We start from the raw sequence: 20,101 nt of genomic DNA on the forward strand, positions 1-20,101 counted from the left end.
GTCTCAGGACTGAAGACCATATGATGATGATGATGATGATGATGATCTTTAAACTTAAAAGGTAAAATTTATATGTAATTAATATTTCATAAAATTTGAATTACAAGTACTTTTCAAATTATAATCAGAAAATTATATAAATAATAAAATAAATAATTTTGATCATTTCAGAAGCTTACCTCAAAGTTAAAGCAAAATATGTTTAGCACAACTTTTAGTGGTTGGCTCTTATTTTGAAACAACTCTTTATTACTCATATTTTATATATGTATATGAAAAAGTAATACCCTATGACTTATTTAACCATAGCAAAAGGAACCACATTTTTTATGATCTCTGACAGATGTCCGTGTATAAAGTAATACATTTACTTGAGTGTATTGAGAAGTGCACATCATAGCAGAAGTGAGCATTGATGAGTTCCATTATGAGGTTAACACAAGGAGAGAGGTATTTAAGAGACGTCTAAGTGCAAAGCAGTTAGAATTTTTGGTTAATGTCTGGTACTTGTAAGTCACCATTTAATTGTTTGGATTTTGTAACACATTCTTCGTAAAATAAAGAGTTAAGGTCTTTTTTGCAAACAAACTGTAAGGCTGTTCCATTGTTCTTCTGACTGTATCTAGTATGAATGGGTCTCCTCTTTTTCATTATACTTGTGTCATCAGAAAAGTTTAGTTTTTCAAAAATCCTGTAACATCCTAAGTAAAGCTACATGATTCTATCTTTCAAATGCACACCATGCTCAATCTCTTACAAGAATCAGAAATTGTAAGTAAGGGGTTCACGGGTAGTGATGCTATGTCAATAGTGCGTAACAGGCTAGGAATTTGGGTTTGTTGGGAAGAACGCTCGAATGGCCAAGGCGATTAAGGTGACCACTCACATTAAGTGAGAAATCCAGTTTCTAGTGCCAGTTGGCACAAATTTTTACTTGTTTCCATTGATTCATTTGAGTGCCCAAATATCGTTAATACCTCTGACAAGTGAAGAAGTGGGCCAAGCCCTGAATCAAGACTTCATGTATCCCCACACCAAATTTAACATTATTTCTGTTGTATCCTCTGTTAAAGTAAGCCTCCGTTCTCTTCTGTTAATACAAGATTTGATCCAGGCAGGAGAAATGCCCTAATGACATACTATTTTAGTTTATATGCTAGAAATTGTTCCTGATCCAGTGTAGTAATTGTTCCTGACACAGTGTAAAAGAAAATTGCATTGATAGTGTAATGAGAATATTTTTTTAAAATAAATAAATTTATCATCTACTGTGTACACTAGCTAAGCTTTTTCCAACTGTTTTCATCCAGTGAATTATAGGATGAAAATAATTCCCTTCTTGGTTAAACCTGACTTATGGGGATGCTTTGTTGATGACATCTGACCATCATGGTCAGAAGAAACATTTATTGTGGCGCTCACATCTATTCCATGAAACATAGTTAGATTGGTTTTAGGAATACATTATCAACTGCTGTTGTACTACATTCTGTTCTTGTTGAGAATGTTGTTGCAGGGACCAGACCAAAAGTTGACAACAGTAACTGTTAAGTACCATTGATCAGAACTACCTGACGTGAAATCAATATTGAAATGTCTACATACAGTCAGTTCCTAGTTCTTTCTTACTGAGTCTTATTAATGCCCTCTCTAATTTCTCAATGGAATTTAAAATATTTTTGTTAGGGTCCTGTACACTGTCAAGAACACTGTCTTGTTTGTTTCCTAGGCTATTACCAGAGTACAGCACTCAAAGACCTGTTCAAGGCAGTGATCATTTAGGTTTATGAACTAGAACAATGTTCCAGTTTTTGTTTATATAAGCGATTCCCTCTTTCACCATATTACATCTGCAGTAAGACAATACTGACTTGTATCCATTTTTGTGTATCTCCACTATTCTGTGATCTCCAAATAATGCTCAGTTGTGCACGGCACATCTGTAGAAATATCTTTAGATTATCATAATTTATATTTCTTAGTACATAATTAAAACCAGACTAATAGTACCTTTAATTAATAGCTCCTGCTTAGACACTTGATCTCAAAAGTGAAAGCAGTCGTACATGACTTTATTTGGCAGTACTGACATGCATAAACACATATTTGGTAGGTTAATCCTTGATACGACAAGCATTATGTCAACCATTGGTGAAATACATGGGAGCTGCAGCTCAGCTATGATGGTCACTGGCCTCATTAAATATTCTCTACCAAAGGTATGGTTCCAAAATCTTAATAAACATTCTAAAAATGAATGAATGTACATTTTTCAGTCAATCACTTGAAGGTGAGTAAACAATTACATCACTATTGCCCCATTTAGAGACATGTAAGTTATTATTCTCCATGTTCTTCATCTTCTTTGAGCAGGCAGGGATACATGACAGTTCTAGTGGAACAGCAAGTACCTTTCATCTAACCACAGACTTGTTTGTAGAGCAGACAGACAATATGATGTCATTTAAAGGCATACACTCATTTATATGGTTTAACAAACTTTAAATATGTTTATACAATGTAAACATCTGTAGTTAGTCTTAGTTATAATACACAACACAGTTCTCATTTTTAAATCACAGGTTTATTGTATTCTACTTCATAATCAACACATAAATTTTTGAAAAAAAAAAAAAAGAAACCACTTAATATGAAAATGTTAGCATCTCATCTGATGCTGTTTTTTCTTTAATCCAATCAACATAGTCGGCTACTCGTGTAAAAACACCAGGATAACCTTTAATAGTGCAAGGTTTTCTTGACCATGAAACAATTCCAACCTGGTAACTGTTTGCTATGAGTGGACCACCAGAATCTCCCTGAAACATGTTATGTATATTAATATACAGACAGCTGACTCTTTTCCTTTTCATAACTGTGGCTCATTAATTAATCAGTGTCATGAATGAAAGGATCATATTATTATGTGTAGGTGATGTGCAAATTCATTTATTTCCAGCTGCATATCACTTAAGCTGTTAAAAACTCTAAATCTTTTTCTGTATATATTCTTGATGAAATTCAAAGAATAAACAATATTTTCATTTATGTTGTAAATAACTAGTTTATTTGACTGTGAATCATTTTGTAACAACACTGGGCAAGCCAGCAATACAAAATTAAAATTAAAATATAGTACAATGGGATAGGCTGTGTGTGTGTGTGTGTGTGTGTGTGTGTGTGTGCAGGGGGGGGGGGGGGGGGGGGGCAACATTTCAATGATGACAAAATTCTTTGAATAATTTCATATCCATTGTAAGACATATTGTTGATTTATGTTTAAATTACATTGAAATGTGCATGGGAAGAAAGTAGAATATCAACAAAGATATAAAGATGGTGTAGTAGTTCTCACATGCACACACACACACACACAACTATTTTGATGGAACAGCTATCAAAATGACTTAAGTACAATTAATGTCTAGCTGTCTTCATTTGTGACAATGTTTTCTGCATTGCTTTATAGGGTACGTACAGTCACATAATGTTTCTTTATAGGTATATGAAATCTGAAAATACTTGCTTACCCTTTATATTGTGCTAACAGTTGTTATAAAAATGCATCCTGCGGGTATGATGTCCTTAAACATTAGTTTTAGCTGTCTGCTTTGTAAAAGGTAATCATTCCTGATTCAAATGTTGGTCATGGACAATCAAGATGATGGCGAGTGTAAAAGTAAATCGTGCTTCTCCGTGGAAAAAAGTTAATTTCGGTGATAAAAAGAAAACGTGTAAATTGTAAGGACAAAATTTCAAGGCTTGATGAACGTATTTCCAGTTTACAATTTATAATCAGTACTTTAAAAACGGACATGAAGAAACTTCAATCCAGAATATGTGAGACGCTGATGAACATAGAATATTGGTCATCAGGAAACAAGTGGGAATCAGAATAAACGGTTCCCAGAAACTGCTATCTCAAAATAACACTGAAACTTCTCTGCATAGAAACAGTTAAACTTTAGTGCTTGAAAACAATCTATCACAAGTGCATAAAAACTTTATTTGGCCCATCACTGAAGATTCTTTGAACACGCCGGTTGGAGCCAAAAAGTTTGGAAATAATAGTGATAATGAGCATTTGGCGTCATTGGGCAGGAGGCCCCTTGTGGGGCAGGTCCAGCCGCCTTGGTGCAGGTCTTATTACATATGACGCCACATTGGGCGACCTGCTCACTGGGTGGGGATGAAATGATGATGAAGACAACACAACACCCAGTCCCTGAGTGGAGAAAATCTCTGACCAAGCCGGGAATCGAACCCGAGCCTGTAGGGTGGCAATCCGTCACGCTGACCACTCAACTATTGGGGCGGAAATGAATCGCATAAAGTAAACAGACCCTTGCTAATTGATCCCCGGAGTGCGAAAGTTGGAAAACGCGAGATCTGTTTATTAGGGGATGGTCACGTCTGGCGAATTTCTGCAGCGTTAATAGAAAAATACAACTTCAGGGCATCTGGAGCCCCATTATGAGAACTAACTTTCTTTCTTTCTTTCTTTCACTGGTGCCGTGTCCTGCACTGACAAGGGTTGGCATTGTTAGGAATGGATTTGGCAAGGTTAGAATGAAGGGGTGGGGGATGCCCTTCCTGTCGCCACCCCATACCCACCAGGACGGAATTAGTGTACCCCAGCCATCTGCATCTAGTGTAATTCATGAATAGTGCGAACGTGTTCAGATGTCGGCGAGTCGTGTAACTGAGGCGGAACGTGGCGACCAGCCTGGTATTCACCTAGCGGGATGTGGAAAACTGCCTAAAAACCACATCCAGGCTGGTTGGCACACCCGCCCTCATTGTTAATCTGCTAGGCGGATTCAATCCGGGGCCGGCGCACCTATCCGAGTCCAGGAAGGAGCGCGTTACCGCCCTCGGCTATCCTGGCGGGTATCATTACGAGAACTAACAAAATCTAATGAAGTAACTTGCTTGACTAAGGATGATTTTGTTGTTTTGCTCAGAAGAGCGAATGAAGTTTATAGAAATGAATCATACAAGGCTATCACAGAACTGAGAAATTGTCTAAATAATTTAACTTATACAAATGTTCTCTTTGTGAATGTCCCACAGCTTCATGACTTACCGAGTTGGTCATGCGTAAACCGCAAAATTAGTGTCGCTAACAAGAGTTTCACAGAAATATGTACGCATTTCCAGAATGTTGATGTTACAGACACAAACATTTTAGAGCAAAGGTTCTATACAGCTCACGGCCTTCATTTAAACACATCAGGGAAAGAGGTTCATGCTGATAAAATATTTACTAGCATTTCACCTGACAGTAGAGAAACCAGGACAAGTAGCAATCTAAAGCAAATTACAAACCATTTTTAGCGAGCAACAAACAGTAAAGCCCCCAATCAGTTGCAAATTACGAAGTGGTTTAAACACAGTAGGCCAGAAATGAACAATCAAATCGTAAAACAGCCTCAAGTTATGAAATGGTTCTAGCCAAAAAGGACGGTGGTGAATGAAGCACAAATTTTGCAAGCTCCAAAAATAACTTCACCACTTGATCATCACCAAGAAGCAAGAAGCCATACTCACCAAGAATTTTTTAGGCATAATGTCACCTGCAGAAGAAAAAGAAGCAGCATTACCCCCACCACCACCAGCACTGACAACATCAACAAAAACAATGACCACAACAGAAGAAACAGCAATAACAGCTAAACATAAATCAACAGCAGAAGAACCATCAGTAGCCGAGGAAAAATCAACATCAGTTACAGCAGCAGCCCCACCTCCAGCAGAAATAGTGTCAGTAAAAAATGCAGTCACTGTATGAGAAAGCATGTCACCAACAGCAGTGGCCACTGAACTTCCAACAACAACAGTAGCAGCTGATCAACACTGCCTGAGGAGGAGCCAAAAACTAGGTACAGCTGCTTCACTTAGTGATGGTTTTTTATGGCACCAAACAAAGAAAAGGAGGAGATTGTGACAAATCAGCCTGAAAAATTGCAAAAAAGCAGCACTTCATCAGGTATTGACAAAATAAGAAATACTTGCAAAACTTTCAGGATAATGAGTCAAAACATTCAGTGTCTCAAGAATAAAGTGTTAGAATTAGAAGTTGCCATAAATAACTTTGTAGATATCTCTTGTATTTGTCTACCAGAACATAGGTGCAGGGTCAGTGAATTAAGTCTTATAAATACAAGTAATTTTGAATTAGCATCTCATTATTGCTGTAGTGTTTGTAAAAATGGTAGAGTATGCATATACTCATATACTAGAGCTGGGCTGCAGCATAAAGTTAGATCTGAAACACACCATTTAAATATCGAGAAACATTTTGAATCATGTGCTGTAGAATTAAAATCTGAGAAGTGTAAAAATCTAATTGTCATATCAATATACAGGTCACCACTAGGTGAAAAAAACATATTTTTTAAAAAATTTGGAAGCAGTGCTAAGCATTTTGTGTAATAGTGAAGTGAACTTATTACTATGTGGGGTTTTTAACATCAACCTGTTAATTGAAAATGAAGAAAAAAGACAGCATTTGAGTATCCTAAACAACTTTCACATGAAACCACTCTTCACAGATCCCACTAGAATAAAAGAGTCATCTTCATCCCTATTAGATAATATCTTCACATATGTCGAAAATGATGTTACTGAGGCACAAAACGTAAACTTAGGTCTTTCAAACCACAACACACTACTAACAAGCATAAATTCTTCTGTACCTGAGGTGGTTAAGTTCAAGTGGAAATGTAAAAGCCACTTCTACCTAGAAAAGGTTAATATTTTTATCCAATCGTTAGCAAAAGAAACCTGGGAAGATGTGTACTCAAAATAATCAAGTGATAAATCATTCAATGAATTTTACAATACCTTCATGTCCATATTTGAGATGTGTTTTCCAAAAAAACTGACAAGAACTAATGTCATGCCAGTAAACAGCAGTCAGTATATAACACCTGCTATCAGAGTATCCAGTCAAAAGATAAAACTTCTCAATCAACTGAGAAAAGACTACCAAGATGATCACTTTGCAGAATAAGTTAAGACATATAAGAAAAGTTATAAGAAAGTAATTAAAATAGCCAAGACAATGCACAATGACAAAGTAACCATACGGACAGCAAACAAGTCGAAAGCAATATGGAATATAGTAAAAAAGGAAACAAACAAAAGTGTTAAAAAGCAAAATGGCATTGTATTAAAAGATGATCGTGGTGTATTACTCAGAAATGGTACTCTAGCAAATTACATAAATGACTATTTCATAAACACTCCAGTCAATCTGAGTAAAAATTTTGCTAGTAATAGTAGTACCACAGTTCAAAGAGAGAAAAGTGGTAATTCAATATTGCTGTGTCCCACAAATAAAACAGAAGTTCTTGAGATAATAAAAACAATGAAGATCAAAATGTCCTCTGGAACTGACGGGGTACAGGTACAGTCATAATTAAATGTGCTAGTGTCATATCAGAACCACCCTCACACATCATAAACATATCATTAACAGAAGGGGCATTCCCACAAAGATTACAAATTTCAAAAATAAAACGATTGTATAAAAAGGGTAACATATATGAACCATAGTCCTTGCCGTTGGTGGGGAGGCTTGCGTGCCTCAGTGATACAGATAGCCGTACCGTAGGTGCAACCACAACGGAGGGGTGTCTGTTGAGAGGCCAGACAAATATATGGTTCCTGAAGAGGGGCAGCAGCCTTTTCAATAGTTGCAGGGGCAACAGTCTGGATGATTGACTGATCTGGCCTTGTAACACTAACCAAAACGGCCTTGCTGTGCTGGTACTGCGAACGGCTGAAAGCAAGGGGAAACTAGGGCCATAATATTTTCCTGAGGGCATGCAGCTTTAGTGTATGGATAAATGATGATGGAATCCTCGTGGGTAAAATATTCCGGAGGTAAAATAGTCCCCCATTCGGATCTCCAGGTGGGACTACTCAAGAGGACGTTGTTATCAGGAGAAAGAAAACTGGTGTTCTACGGATCGGAGCGTGGAATGTCAGATCCCTTAATCGGGCAGGTAGGTTAGAAAATTTAAAAAGGGAAATGAATAGGTTAAAGTTAGATATAGTGGGAATTAGTGAAGTTCGGTGGCAGGAGGAACAAGACTTTTGGTCAGGTGAATACAGGGTTATAAATACAAAATCAAATAGGAGTAATGCAGGAGTAGGTTTAATAATGAAAAAAGCAGTAGGAATGCGGGTAAGCTACTACAAACAGCACAGCAAACGCTTTGTTGTGGCCAAGATAGACACGAAGCCCACACCTACGACAGTAGTACAAGTCTATATGCCTACTTGCTCTGCAGATGATGAAGAAATTGAAGAAATGTATGATGAGATAAAAGAAATTATTCAGATAGTGAAGGGAGACGAAAATTTAATCGTCATGGGTGACTGGAATTCAATAGTAGGAAAAGGAAGAGAAGGAAACGTAGTAGGTGAATATGGATTGGGGGAAGAAATCAAAGATGAAGCCACCTGGTAGAATTTTGCACAGAGCACAACTTAATCATAGCTAACACTTGGTTCAAGAATCATAAAAGAAGGTTGTATACATGGAAGAAGCCTGGAGAAACTAGAAGGTATCAAATAGATTATATAATGGCAAGACAGAGATTTAGGAACCAGGTTTTAAATTGTAAGACATTTCCAGGGGCAGATGTGGACTCTGACCACAATCTATTGGTTATGAACTGTAGATTAAAACTGAAGAAACTGCAAAAAGGTGGGAATTTAAGGAGATGGGACCTGGATAAACTGACTAAACCAGAGGTTGTACAGAGTTTCAGTGAGAGCATAAGGGAACAATTGACAGGAATGGGGGAAAGAAATACAGTAGAAGAAGAATGGGTAGCTCTGAGGGATGAAGTAGTGAAGGCAGCAGAGGATCAAGTAGCTAAAAAAACGAGGGCTAGTAGAAATCCTTGGGTGACAGAAGAATTATTGAATTTAATTGATGAAAGGAGAAAATATAAAAATGCAGTAAATGAAGCAGGCAAAAAGGAATACAAATGTAAGGATGTAGAGGCTTATATCACTAGGGGTAAGATAGATACTGCTTACAGGAAAATTAAAGAGACCTTTGGAGAAAAGAGAACCATTTGTATGAATATCAAGAGTTTAGATGGAAACCCAGTTCTAAGCAAAGAAGGGAAAGCAGAAAGGTGGAAGGAGTGTATAGAGGGTCTATACAAGGGGGATGTACTTGAGGGCGATGTTATAGAAATGGAAGAGGATGTAGATGAAGACAAAAAGGGAGATATCATACTGCGTAAAGAGTTTGATAGAGCACTGAAAGACCTAAGTTGAAACAAGGCCCCGGGAGTAGACATCATTCCATTAGAACTACTGACAGCCTTAGGAGAGCCAGTTCTGACAAAACTCTACCATCTGGTGAGCAAAATGTATGACACAGGCGAAGTACCCTCACACTTCAAGAAGAATATAATAATTCCAATCCCAAAGAAAGCAGGCATTGACAGATGTGAAAATTACCGAACTATCAGTTTAATAAGTCACGGCTGCAAAATACTAATGCGAATTCTTTACAGACAAATGGGAAAACTGGTAGAAGCCGACCTCGGGGAAGATCAGTTTGGATTCCGTAGAAATATGGGAACATGTGAGGCAATACTGACCCTACGACTTATTTTAGAAGCTAGATTAAGAAAAGGCAAACCTACGTTTCTGGCATTTGTAGACAGTGTTGACTGGAATACTCTCTTTCAAATTCTGAATTTGGCAGGTGTAAAATACAGGGAGCAAAAGGCTATTTACAATTTGTACAGAAAGCAGATGGCAGTTATAAGAGCCGAGGGACATGAAAGGGAAGCAGTGGTTGGGAAGGGAGTGAGACAGGGTTGTAGCCTCTCCCCAATGTTGTTCAATCTGTATATTGAGCAAGCAGTAAAGGAAACAAAAGAAAAATTCAGAGTAGGTATTAAAGTCCATGGAGAAGAAATAAAAACTTTAAGGTTCGCCGATGACATTGTAATTCTGTCAAAGACAGCAAAGGACTTGGAATAGCAGTTGAATGCAATGGACAGTGTCTTGAAAGGAGGATATAAGATGAACATCAACAAAAGCAAAATGAGGATAATGGAATGTAGTCGAATTAAGTCGGGTGATGCTGAAGGAAATTTGTATGGAGTGTAGCCATGTACGGAAGTAAAACATGGATGATAAATAGTTAGATAAATAGTTTGGACAAGAAGAGAATAGAAGCTTTCGAAATGTGGTGCTACAGAAGAATGTTGAAGATTAGATGGATAGATCACATAACTAATGAGGAGGTACTGAATAGAATTGGGGAGAAGAGGAGTTTGTGGCACAAGTTGACTAGAAGAAGGGATCAGTTGGTAGGACATGTTCTGAGGCATCAGGGGATCACCAATTTAATATTGGACGGCACAGTGGAGGGTAAAAATCGTAGAGGGAGACCAAGAGATGAATACACTAAGCAGATTCAGAGGGACGTAGGCTGCAGTACATACTGGGAGATGAAGAAGCTTGCACAGGATAGAGTAGCATGGAGAGCTGCATCAAACCAGTCTCAGGACTGAAGACCACAACAACAACAACACATATGAAGTAGGAAACTATAGACCAATAGCTTTGTTGTCTGTATTTTCAAAAATAGTAGAGACTCTCATGAAAAATATAGTAACAAATTCCCTCAAAAAATTCAGTCTCTTGTCTGTAAACCAACATGGTTTTCACAAAGGCATGAGTACAGAAACAGCAATTACCCACTTCATCCAAAACATTGTAATAGGACTTGACAGAAATAACAGTACAGTAGGAATAAACGTGGACTTGTCGAAGACATTCAATACTGTTGATCATTATATCTTGCTAGACAAACTAGAAGCTATGGGTATATGAGGAGTTGCAATTAAATGGTTTCAGTCATATCTCCACAATAGAAAACAGGTAGTAGAAATTACCTTTACCTCAACAAACAATAAAAGCCAAAGCATTCTGTACAGATTGGATATGCAGACTGTCAGAGTAGGTACCTTAGGGCAGCATTCTAGGACCTCTCTTCAAGATCCCAATCAGTGGTACACACATAACTTTGTTTACTGATGATACAAATATTGTTGTAACAGACATAAATAGGGTATTGCCAAAAACTGCAACCAGGGTTAAAACTGGTTTGAATAGAACAGGTTAACCTTAAATATTTCAAAAACTAATTACATTCATTACAGGAAAACAATGTCTCATCATGATGTGAACCTTAAAATTCAAAATAAACGAATCGAAAGGGTAGCTGCCACAAAATTCTTAGGTGTACAAAATTGATGAAAATTTAGACTGAAAAGCCCACATTCTCTACCTCACTAACAAGTGAAGCTCTGCTTGTTTTACATTATGCATAATTAGTACTGTGTGTAGTAGAGAGTGTAGCAGAACTGTCTGCTTTGCTTACATCCATTCTGCTATCACCTATGGCCTAACCCTCTGGGGTCGTAATAAGGCAAACATGAAAACCATCTTCACCTTACAAAAATGAGCTGTTCGAATAATTTTAAACAGTAAAAGGCTAACACCTTCCAAACAGTTATTTCAACACCTAAATAGTCTACACTTACCAAGCCTCTATATAAATAAAAGTGTTGTCAATATAAAAATGCGCATTGATAATTACAAAACCAGCGCAGATCTTCACTCGTACAATACAAGAATGTGCAATGACATCCACATAAAAAGAGTAAACAAGGCTTTAACACATAAACAAACCAACATTCAGGGTACTATTTTGCACAGCAAACTTCCAACTCAGCTGAAAGAAAAAAAAAAACATTATCTACATTCAAGGAAGCAATATTTAAATTCTTAATGACCAACTGCTATTATAGTGTAAATTAATATCTGCAGAAACCTTGTAGCAAGTAACTACTTTCGTTTACTATACGTTAATAGTACCACAAATCAAATGCTTGCCACATCCTCAATGTTATTTTTTCTGAACAAAAGTGTTAAATCAATTATTTACTTGTAATGTATTTCATGTAAAAGATCCTTCTCATACTTTTATATTATTACAGTAACCAAAATTGTATTGCCCAAAAATATTGTGATGGGTTCAGTAAACTGTTGTATTATGTAAGAAACTGTACACCCTTATCTTATTTTTGTTATACTATGTTCTTTGATGAAATCCAAACAATCCAAATTGTCGCTGGATGAATAAACTACTACTACTACTACTACTACTACTTCATTATTTAACAAGGTGCTGGAATGCACTTTCAACAATAGCCTAGTTTTGTATATACAAAGTGCTGAGATAGTTAACATCTCTGGCTCCTTGAATTTCTCCCAGCTTCTTTTGAAGCGCACTAAGAAGGAATCTGTAAGTCATAGCATATTTTTAATAATGTGTCTTCATTGGCTGTAGCCAATGCCTTTCTCTTTAAGAATACATTTGTTTCTCCCTTCAGTTGACTACTCTTTCAGAAATCTATGATTGTTTGTCTCCTTCAAAAGAAATTTTTATTCCTGTACTGTTCTTCTAGCATTTATCAACATGAATTCTGTTTTTCTTCTATAATTAACCTGGTTATTGCCATTGAAACACTGTTTTCCATTATTGATTCTTGGAGTAATATTTTCCTTATTTTCTTCTGATGTGTTGACTGCTAGCTTTAAAACAGCATCATCAGACGACATAATATTGCCATCTTATGTTTTAGTTTAGTCAGTTATGTGCAGAATGAAGAGAATGATACCAGTACTGACCCTTGCGGCACTCCTATCTCACTTGCTGAAAACTCCAGGAGACTTTTTAACTTTGGATGCAGCTTTGTGTTTTATCTCCACCTAGTGTTATCCCCATTTGACAACTTGTGTTTCAACTTCAGCTGTCTTTCTTCTAAAATTGTAGTAGTGCAGTTTCTGCATCAAAGTGTCATGATGTACACTGAGGGTATCCAACCCACCATCCACAGACTGGATGCTGCCCGAAGTGAGTTTCAGTACAGCCCACGAAGTGAGCATCTGTCACACAATCAGTAAAAATAAAATTTCATTTATGTAAAGTTATAATAAATTAAATATTTTTAATTTGAAATTCTCACCACATGATGCTATTCTCTCATTGGTCTACTCCTTCTTCCTAGGGGTTATTCTTAGTGTTAAGTTTATTATGTGTGCCCCAAAAACACTCTTTTTCTTCTAATGTCCCAGATAAGCTAAAAGACTGGCTAACCCTTATATACACAGAGAGAAGAGTTTGAGAGGTCTAGGAATAATCAACCAAATTTCTTTTGTTGCTTTTAATGTCATCATTGTGTGCATTTCAAAGTTTGCAACTACTATCTTGTTTGACCTTTTTTCCTGAAACCATGTGATGAAAAAGTTAAGGTATTATACTTGTCTATGAACTGTACTGTACTGACTTTTACAACCACCTCCAGCACTTTTGACAAACCATGTGTTATGATGACTGGACCATAATTTACTGGATGTGACTACTTGTAATGTTTGTACAAGGGAATTACTTTATTCTTTCTGAGGTATTTTGGAAATTTTTCTCCTTGCTTTGTTCAGTTTATCAGAATTACCAGTAGCCCTAACAAATATTGAGAATATTAATCGCATCATTCGAGATATTAGTTACCCCATTATAAGATCACACTGATCACTTTGGAGGACTGTAGGTGTTGTAAAACTGATTCCAGGTGATCATGTGAGCCTCCACATGTTTGGTGGTGAAGTGGGTGTGTATGTGTCTGGTGGATGTGTGGAGTCACTACAGAAAGATAAGTTGATGTAGTGATGTTACAGAAAGTCATATAAACACTATTATGCCTGGAATTGCCCTTGACAGCACTGCAAATTAAATTGTCCAATTAGTTGGTGTATAAATGTTGCCTGAGCTATGTCTCTACAGAGACTGGTATACCATTCACAGCCTTGTAATGTGGCTATGGATATACATTCCTGTTTTGGTGAACCCTAAGCATCTTGTTACTGCTCAACTTGGCTGCTGATTGACCCTGTCTTCATCCCATATAAAATGTATGGCACTATTTTAAATAACAGGTGAAATGTAATAGTCAACTCCCCTGTAATTTGAGTAGCTGTACAGGATCTAATCATCAACCATGGTTTTAGATGGATATGTCATACCTGAAGAAAGCTGTGGAATGCCTTCTTCACCAGATTGAGGCCATTATTAAGACTGGAGTTAGTGTTACTCTGTTACTCAGTATAGCAATACAACCACTGGGTATTCCTGGCATTTTGTCTGGTGTGCATATTTAACAACCCTTACTGATAGGCCATTTAACCCTGCGTACTAGTCATTTTTTGTAGCTTCAGTTCCATTTGCTGGAAACAGAAGTAAACATTCTGCTACATTTACTGTGTTGCTTATATGTTTTTCCTTTTGGTATATTTTTTGAAATGGAATTGATTACCGATGGTACATAATGCTGGCTAAAAATTGTGCTGATTTAATGCTGATATATATATATATATATATATATATATATATATATATATATATATATATATATATATATATATATATATATATATATATATATATATATATATATTAGATTAATACTAGTTCCATGGATCATGAATACGATATTTCGTAATGATGTGGAACGAGTCGAATTTTCCAATACATGACATAATTAGGTTAATTTAACAACATACTTAAGTTAATATAACAACTTTATTTTTTTTTGTGTTTTTTTGTTTTTCTTTATTTTTTTTATTTTTTTAATATTTTTGTTTTGTTTTTTTCTTTTTTTTTTTCTTAATTTATATCTAAAAATTCCTCTATGGAGTAGAAGGAGTTGTCATTCAGAAATTCTTTTAATTTCTTCTTAAATACTTGTTGGTTATCTGTCAGACTTTTGATACTATTTGGTAAGTGACCAAAGACTTTAGTGCCAGTATAATTCACCCCTTTCTGTGCCAAAGTTAGATTTAATCTTGAATAGTGAAGATCATCCTTTCTCCTAGTATTGTAGTTATGCACACTGCTATTACTTTTGAATTGGGTTTGGTTGTTAATAACAAATTTCATAAGAGAGTATATATACTGAGAAGCTACTGTGAATATCCCTAGATCCTTAAATAAATGTCTGCAGGATGATCTTGGGTGGACTCCAGCTATTATTCTGATTACACGCTTTTGTGCAATAAATACTTTATTCCTCAGTGATGAATACCCCCAAAATATGATGCCATATGAAAGCAATGAGTGAAAATAGGCGTAGTAAGCTAATTTACTAAGATGTTTATCACCAAAATTTGCAATGACCCTTATTGCATAAGTAGCTGAACTCAAACGTTTCAGCAGATCATCAACGTGTTTCTTCCAATTTAATCTCTCATCAATGGACACACCTAAAAATTTGGAATATTCTACCTTAGCTATATGCTTCTGATTAAGGTCTATATTTATTAATGGCGTCATACCATTCCCTGTACGGAACTGTATGTACTGTGTCTTATCAAAATTCAGTGAGAGTCCGTTTACAAGGAACCACTTAGTAATTTTCTGAAAGACAGTATTGACAATTTCATCAGTTAATTCTTGTTTGTCAGGTGTGATTACTATACTTGTATCATCAGCAAAGAGAACTAACTTTGCCTCTTCATGAATATAGAATGGCAAGTCATTAATATATAATAAGAACAACAAAGGACCCAAGACTGACCCTTGTGGAACCCCATTCTTGATAGTTCCCCAGTTTGAGGAATGTGCTGATCTTTGCATGTTACGAGAACTACTTATTTCAACTTTCTGCACTCTTCCAGTTACGTACGAATTAAACCATTTGTGCACTGTCCCACTCATGCCACAATACTTGAGCTTGTCTAGCAGAATTTCATGATTTACACAATCAAAAGCCTTTGAGAGATCACAAAAAATCCCAATGGGTGGTGTTCGGTTATTCAGATCATTCAAAATTTGACTGGTGAGAGCATATATGGCATTTTCTGTTGAAAAACCTTTCTGGAAACGAAACTGACATTTTGTTAGTACTTCATTTTTACAGATATGTGAAGCTACTCTTGAATACATTACTTTCTCAAAAATTTTGGATAAAGCTGTTAGAAGGGAGATTGGACGGTAATTGTTGACATCAGATCTATCCCCCTTTTTATGCAAAGGTATAACAATAGCATATTTCAGTCTATCAGGGAAAATGCCCTGTTCCAGAGAGCTATTACACAGGTGGCTGAGAATCATACTTATCTGTTGAGAACAAGCTTTTAGTATTTTGCTGGAAATGCCATCAATTCCATGTGAGTTTTTGCTTTTAAGCAAGTTTATTATTTTCCTAATTTCAGAGGGAGAAGTGGGTGAGATTTCAATTGTATCAAATTGCATAGGTATGGCCTCTTCCATTAACAGCCTAGCATCTTCTAATGAACACCTGGATCCTACTATGTCCACAACATTTAGAAAATGATTATTAAAAATATTTTCAACTTCTGACTTTTTGTTCGTAAAGCTTTCATTCAATTTGATGGTAATACTGTCTTCCTCTGCTCTTGGTTGACCTGTTTCTCTTTTAATAATATTCCAAATTGTTTTAATTTTATTATCAGAGTTGGTGATCAGACATGATACACATACTCCTGGATTTTTTAATAACTTTTCTTAATATAACACAGTAGTTTTTATAATTTTTGATAGTTTCTGGGTCACTACTCTTTCTTGCTGTCAGATACATTTCCCTTTTCCGGTTACAAGATATTTTTATACCCTTAGTAAGCCATGGCTTGTTACAAGGTTTCTTACGAGTATATTTAACTATTTTCTTGGGGGAGCAGTTTTCAAATGCATTTACAAAAATGTCATGAAATAAATTATATTTTAAATTGGCATCAGGTTCACGGTACACCTCATCCCAGTCTAACTGCTGTAGGCTTTCCCTGAAATTTGCAATTGTTAAATCGTTGACTGAACGTACTACTTTGGAGGACTGTTTAGTATTGCTGAATGGAGCTATGTCATATATTGTAACTAGCTGTGCACCATGATCAGAAAGACCATTCTCAACAGGCTGAGCATTTATCTGGTTAAACTTATCTTGGTCTATATATATATATATATATATATATATATATATATATATATATATATATATATATATATAAGTCTTTCCGCTCCCGGGATTGGAATGACTCCTTACCCTCTCCCTTAAAACCCACTTCCTTTCGTCTTTCCCTCTCCTTCCCTCTTTCCTGATGAGGCAACAGTTTGTTGCGAAAGCTTGAATTTTGTGTGTATGTTTGTGTTTGTTTGTGTGTCTATCGACCTGCCAGCGCTTTCGTTCGGTAAGTCACCTCATCTTTGTTTTTATATATAATTTTTCCCACGTGGAATGTTTCCCTCTATTATATTGATATCATTAATTTGAATCCAACAATTACGTTTGTTATTGTCACTATTGCATTTCGAAATCTTTTCTGTCGTCTTATTTTCCTCTTTCTATTTTTGCCAGTAGTTTCACTTTGTATTCACCTTCTCCTTTTTACCGTAATCTGCTATACTATTTTATCCCGCCTATATATACTCAATAATACGTAACCCACTTCCAAACCATAACCAAAAAAATTTTTTTTGCCGCTTTCAGCACTACCACCGCTATAATATCCACCGTTTCTAGTTCACAAACAGTTCCTTTCACGTTTTAAACAACCATTTCGGCCAGTTCTAATAACTTTCGCTTTATTTCCATTTCCGTTTTTCCCACATCACTGATCATTTTTAGCCGCTTCCCACAGGTTTTAACGTCATTATTTCTTCGTCAGACAATTGTTAGCCTCATTTTAATAATCTGCCACCACAATACCACTCCTTTCAATATACTACACGCAGATTTTTCGAAATTTTCCCGAATTTCTCCGTCCTTTAACGTGTTTTGGCGGCAACACAACCACCTAACCTTTATGCACATCGTTGTCTACCAACCCAAGTCCAACATAGCCCAGCTGTAACCAACACCTTTTTGCCTTTTTTCATTCCAGATCTCCAGTTACTTTCCGGTTCACCTTTATCTCTCCCCATATATTTTTATTTTCATTTTCATTTGACCTCATGTTACACTTAATACCATGTCACCCTCACAACACCCCCACAACGACCCCATTAAGTTTTATTTACATTCCCTCCGCAAACATGCCTTCGCCCTAGCCAGATTACCCTCCCATATTCTATTTTCTCAGGCTTGTCTGACATTTGGCATTACCCCCAAAGGCCTCACACTTAAAGTTCCCATCTCTGGCTGCAACCCTTCCTTCCATCAGTCCCTATACCAGTTCCAAACTGAACAATCCATTGCCCTCACCCACCTAATCCTTTACCTACACATCAACTCAGCCAATGAACACACCCGTCAACTCCTATCCTTAATAAAAGTCCTTAATCTTTCCTCTCCCACATCCACACCGGCTGTTCAGAGCATCGTCCTACAGGCCAACCGTAAATTAGAACAGCATGCCACACTCCACCTCAAAAAACTATCCAATCTCCTGGTTCCCCACCTCCGGAAAGGCATCTCACTCACCCTTCACAACCTTTCCAGCAAACCTCAACCTCCTCTCATAGCACACAAACCCAGTCTCTCCCATCTACTCAATCTCCCACTTCCAGCTCCACTCCCTCCAAAACCTCAAAATTCCGATCAACACAATCTGGAACCACAACACCCTAATTCAGTAGTTAACCTTTCCTCCAAACCTCTCTCCCAATCCGAAACCTCTGTCCTATCCAAAGGCCTCACCTTCAGCCTCACTCCCAGGTTCAACCAAACAGCCCTCGTCAAAGATTTACTGTCCTACACTCGTACTCTCTGCTGGAAATATCACTTTGCCATGAAGAAAAATGATCCTAATCCTACTCCTAATGATCCAACTTCCCAAGACGCCATCCAAATTGAACCCTGCCTGGAACAGTTCCGTCCTCTGTCACAGCGGGACCCACCTCCTCTTCCTCAAAATCACCCTCTCCAAACCTTCCAGGAATTTCTGACTTCCAGCCTTGCATCTCAATCCTTCTTAAAAAACCTTAATCCTACTCCCAACATCACCACTGCTGAAGCTCAGGCTATCCGCGATCTGAAGGCTGACCGATCCATCGTCATTCTTCCGGCGGACAAGGTTTCCACGACTGTGGTACTTGATCGTCGGAAGTATGCGGCTGAGGGACTGCTTCAGCTTTCAGAAAACACCACATACAAAGTTTGCCAAGGTAACCCCATTCCCGATATCCAGGCGGAGCTTCAAGGAATCCTCAGAACCTTAGGCCCCTTGCAAAACCTTTCACCTGACTCCATCAACCTCCTGACCCCACCGACACCCCGCACCCCTACCTTATACCTTCTTCCTAAAATCCACAAACCCAATCATCCCGGCTGCCTCATTGTAGCTGGTTACCAAGCCCCCACAGAACGTATCTCTGCCTACGTAGATCAACACCTTCAACCCATTACATGCAGTCTCCCATCCTTCATCAAAGACACCAACCACTTCCTTGAACGCCTGGAATCCTTACCCAATCTATTACCCCCGGAAACCATCCTTTTAACCATTGATGCCACGTCCTTATACACAAATATTCCGCACGTCCAGGGCCTCGCTGCGATGGAGCATTTCCTTTCACGCCGATCACCTGCCACCCTACCTAAAACATCTTTCCTCATTACCTTAGCCAGCTTCATCCTGACCCACAACTTCTTCACTTTTGAATGCCAGACATACCAACAATTAAAGGGAACAGCCATGGGTACCAGGATGGCCCCCTCATACACCAACCTATTCATGGATCACTTAGAGGAAGCCTTCTTGGTTACCCAAGTCTGCCAACCCAAAGTGTGGTACAGATTTATTGATGACATCTTCATGATCTGGACTCACAGTGAAGAAGAACTCCAGAATTTCCTCTCCAACCTCAACTCCTTTGGTTCCATCAGATTCACCTGGTCCTACTCCAAATCCCATGGCACTTTCCTTGACGTTGACCTCCACCTGTCCAATGTCCAACTTCACACGTCCGTCCACATCAAACCCACCAACAAGCAACAGTACCTCCATTACGACAGCTGCCACCCATTCCACATCAAAC

At 37.5% G+C, this 20,101-nt stretch overlaps 1 protein-coding gene across 1 annotated transcript in view; it reads right to left on the reverse strand.

Moving 5' to 3' along the window:
- Positions 1-2,565: 2,565 nt before the first annotated feature.
- Positions 2,566-20,101, reverse strand: part of LOC124795391 (chymotrypsin-1-like) — a 191,291-nt gene continuing 173,755 nt past the window's right edge. Inside the window, exon 7 of the mRNA XM_047259403.1 lies at positions 2,566-2,819. Coding sequence (XP_047115359.1) covers positions 2,646-2,819 — 174 coding nt within the window. The 3' untranslated portion in view covers positions 2,566-2,645. The remainder of the gene's footprint in view (positions 2,820-20,101) is intronic.

This window comes from Schistocerca piceifrons, chromosome 4 (assembly GCF_021461385.2).
Source record: "Schistocerca piceifrons isolate TAMUIC-IGC-003096 chromosome 4, iqSchPice1.1, whole genome shotgun sequence".
Lineage (NCBI taxonomy): Eukaryota > Metazoa > Arthropoda > Insecta > Orthoptera > Acrididae > Schistocerca > Schistocerca piceifrons.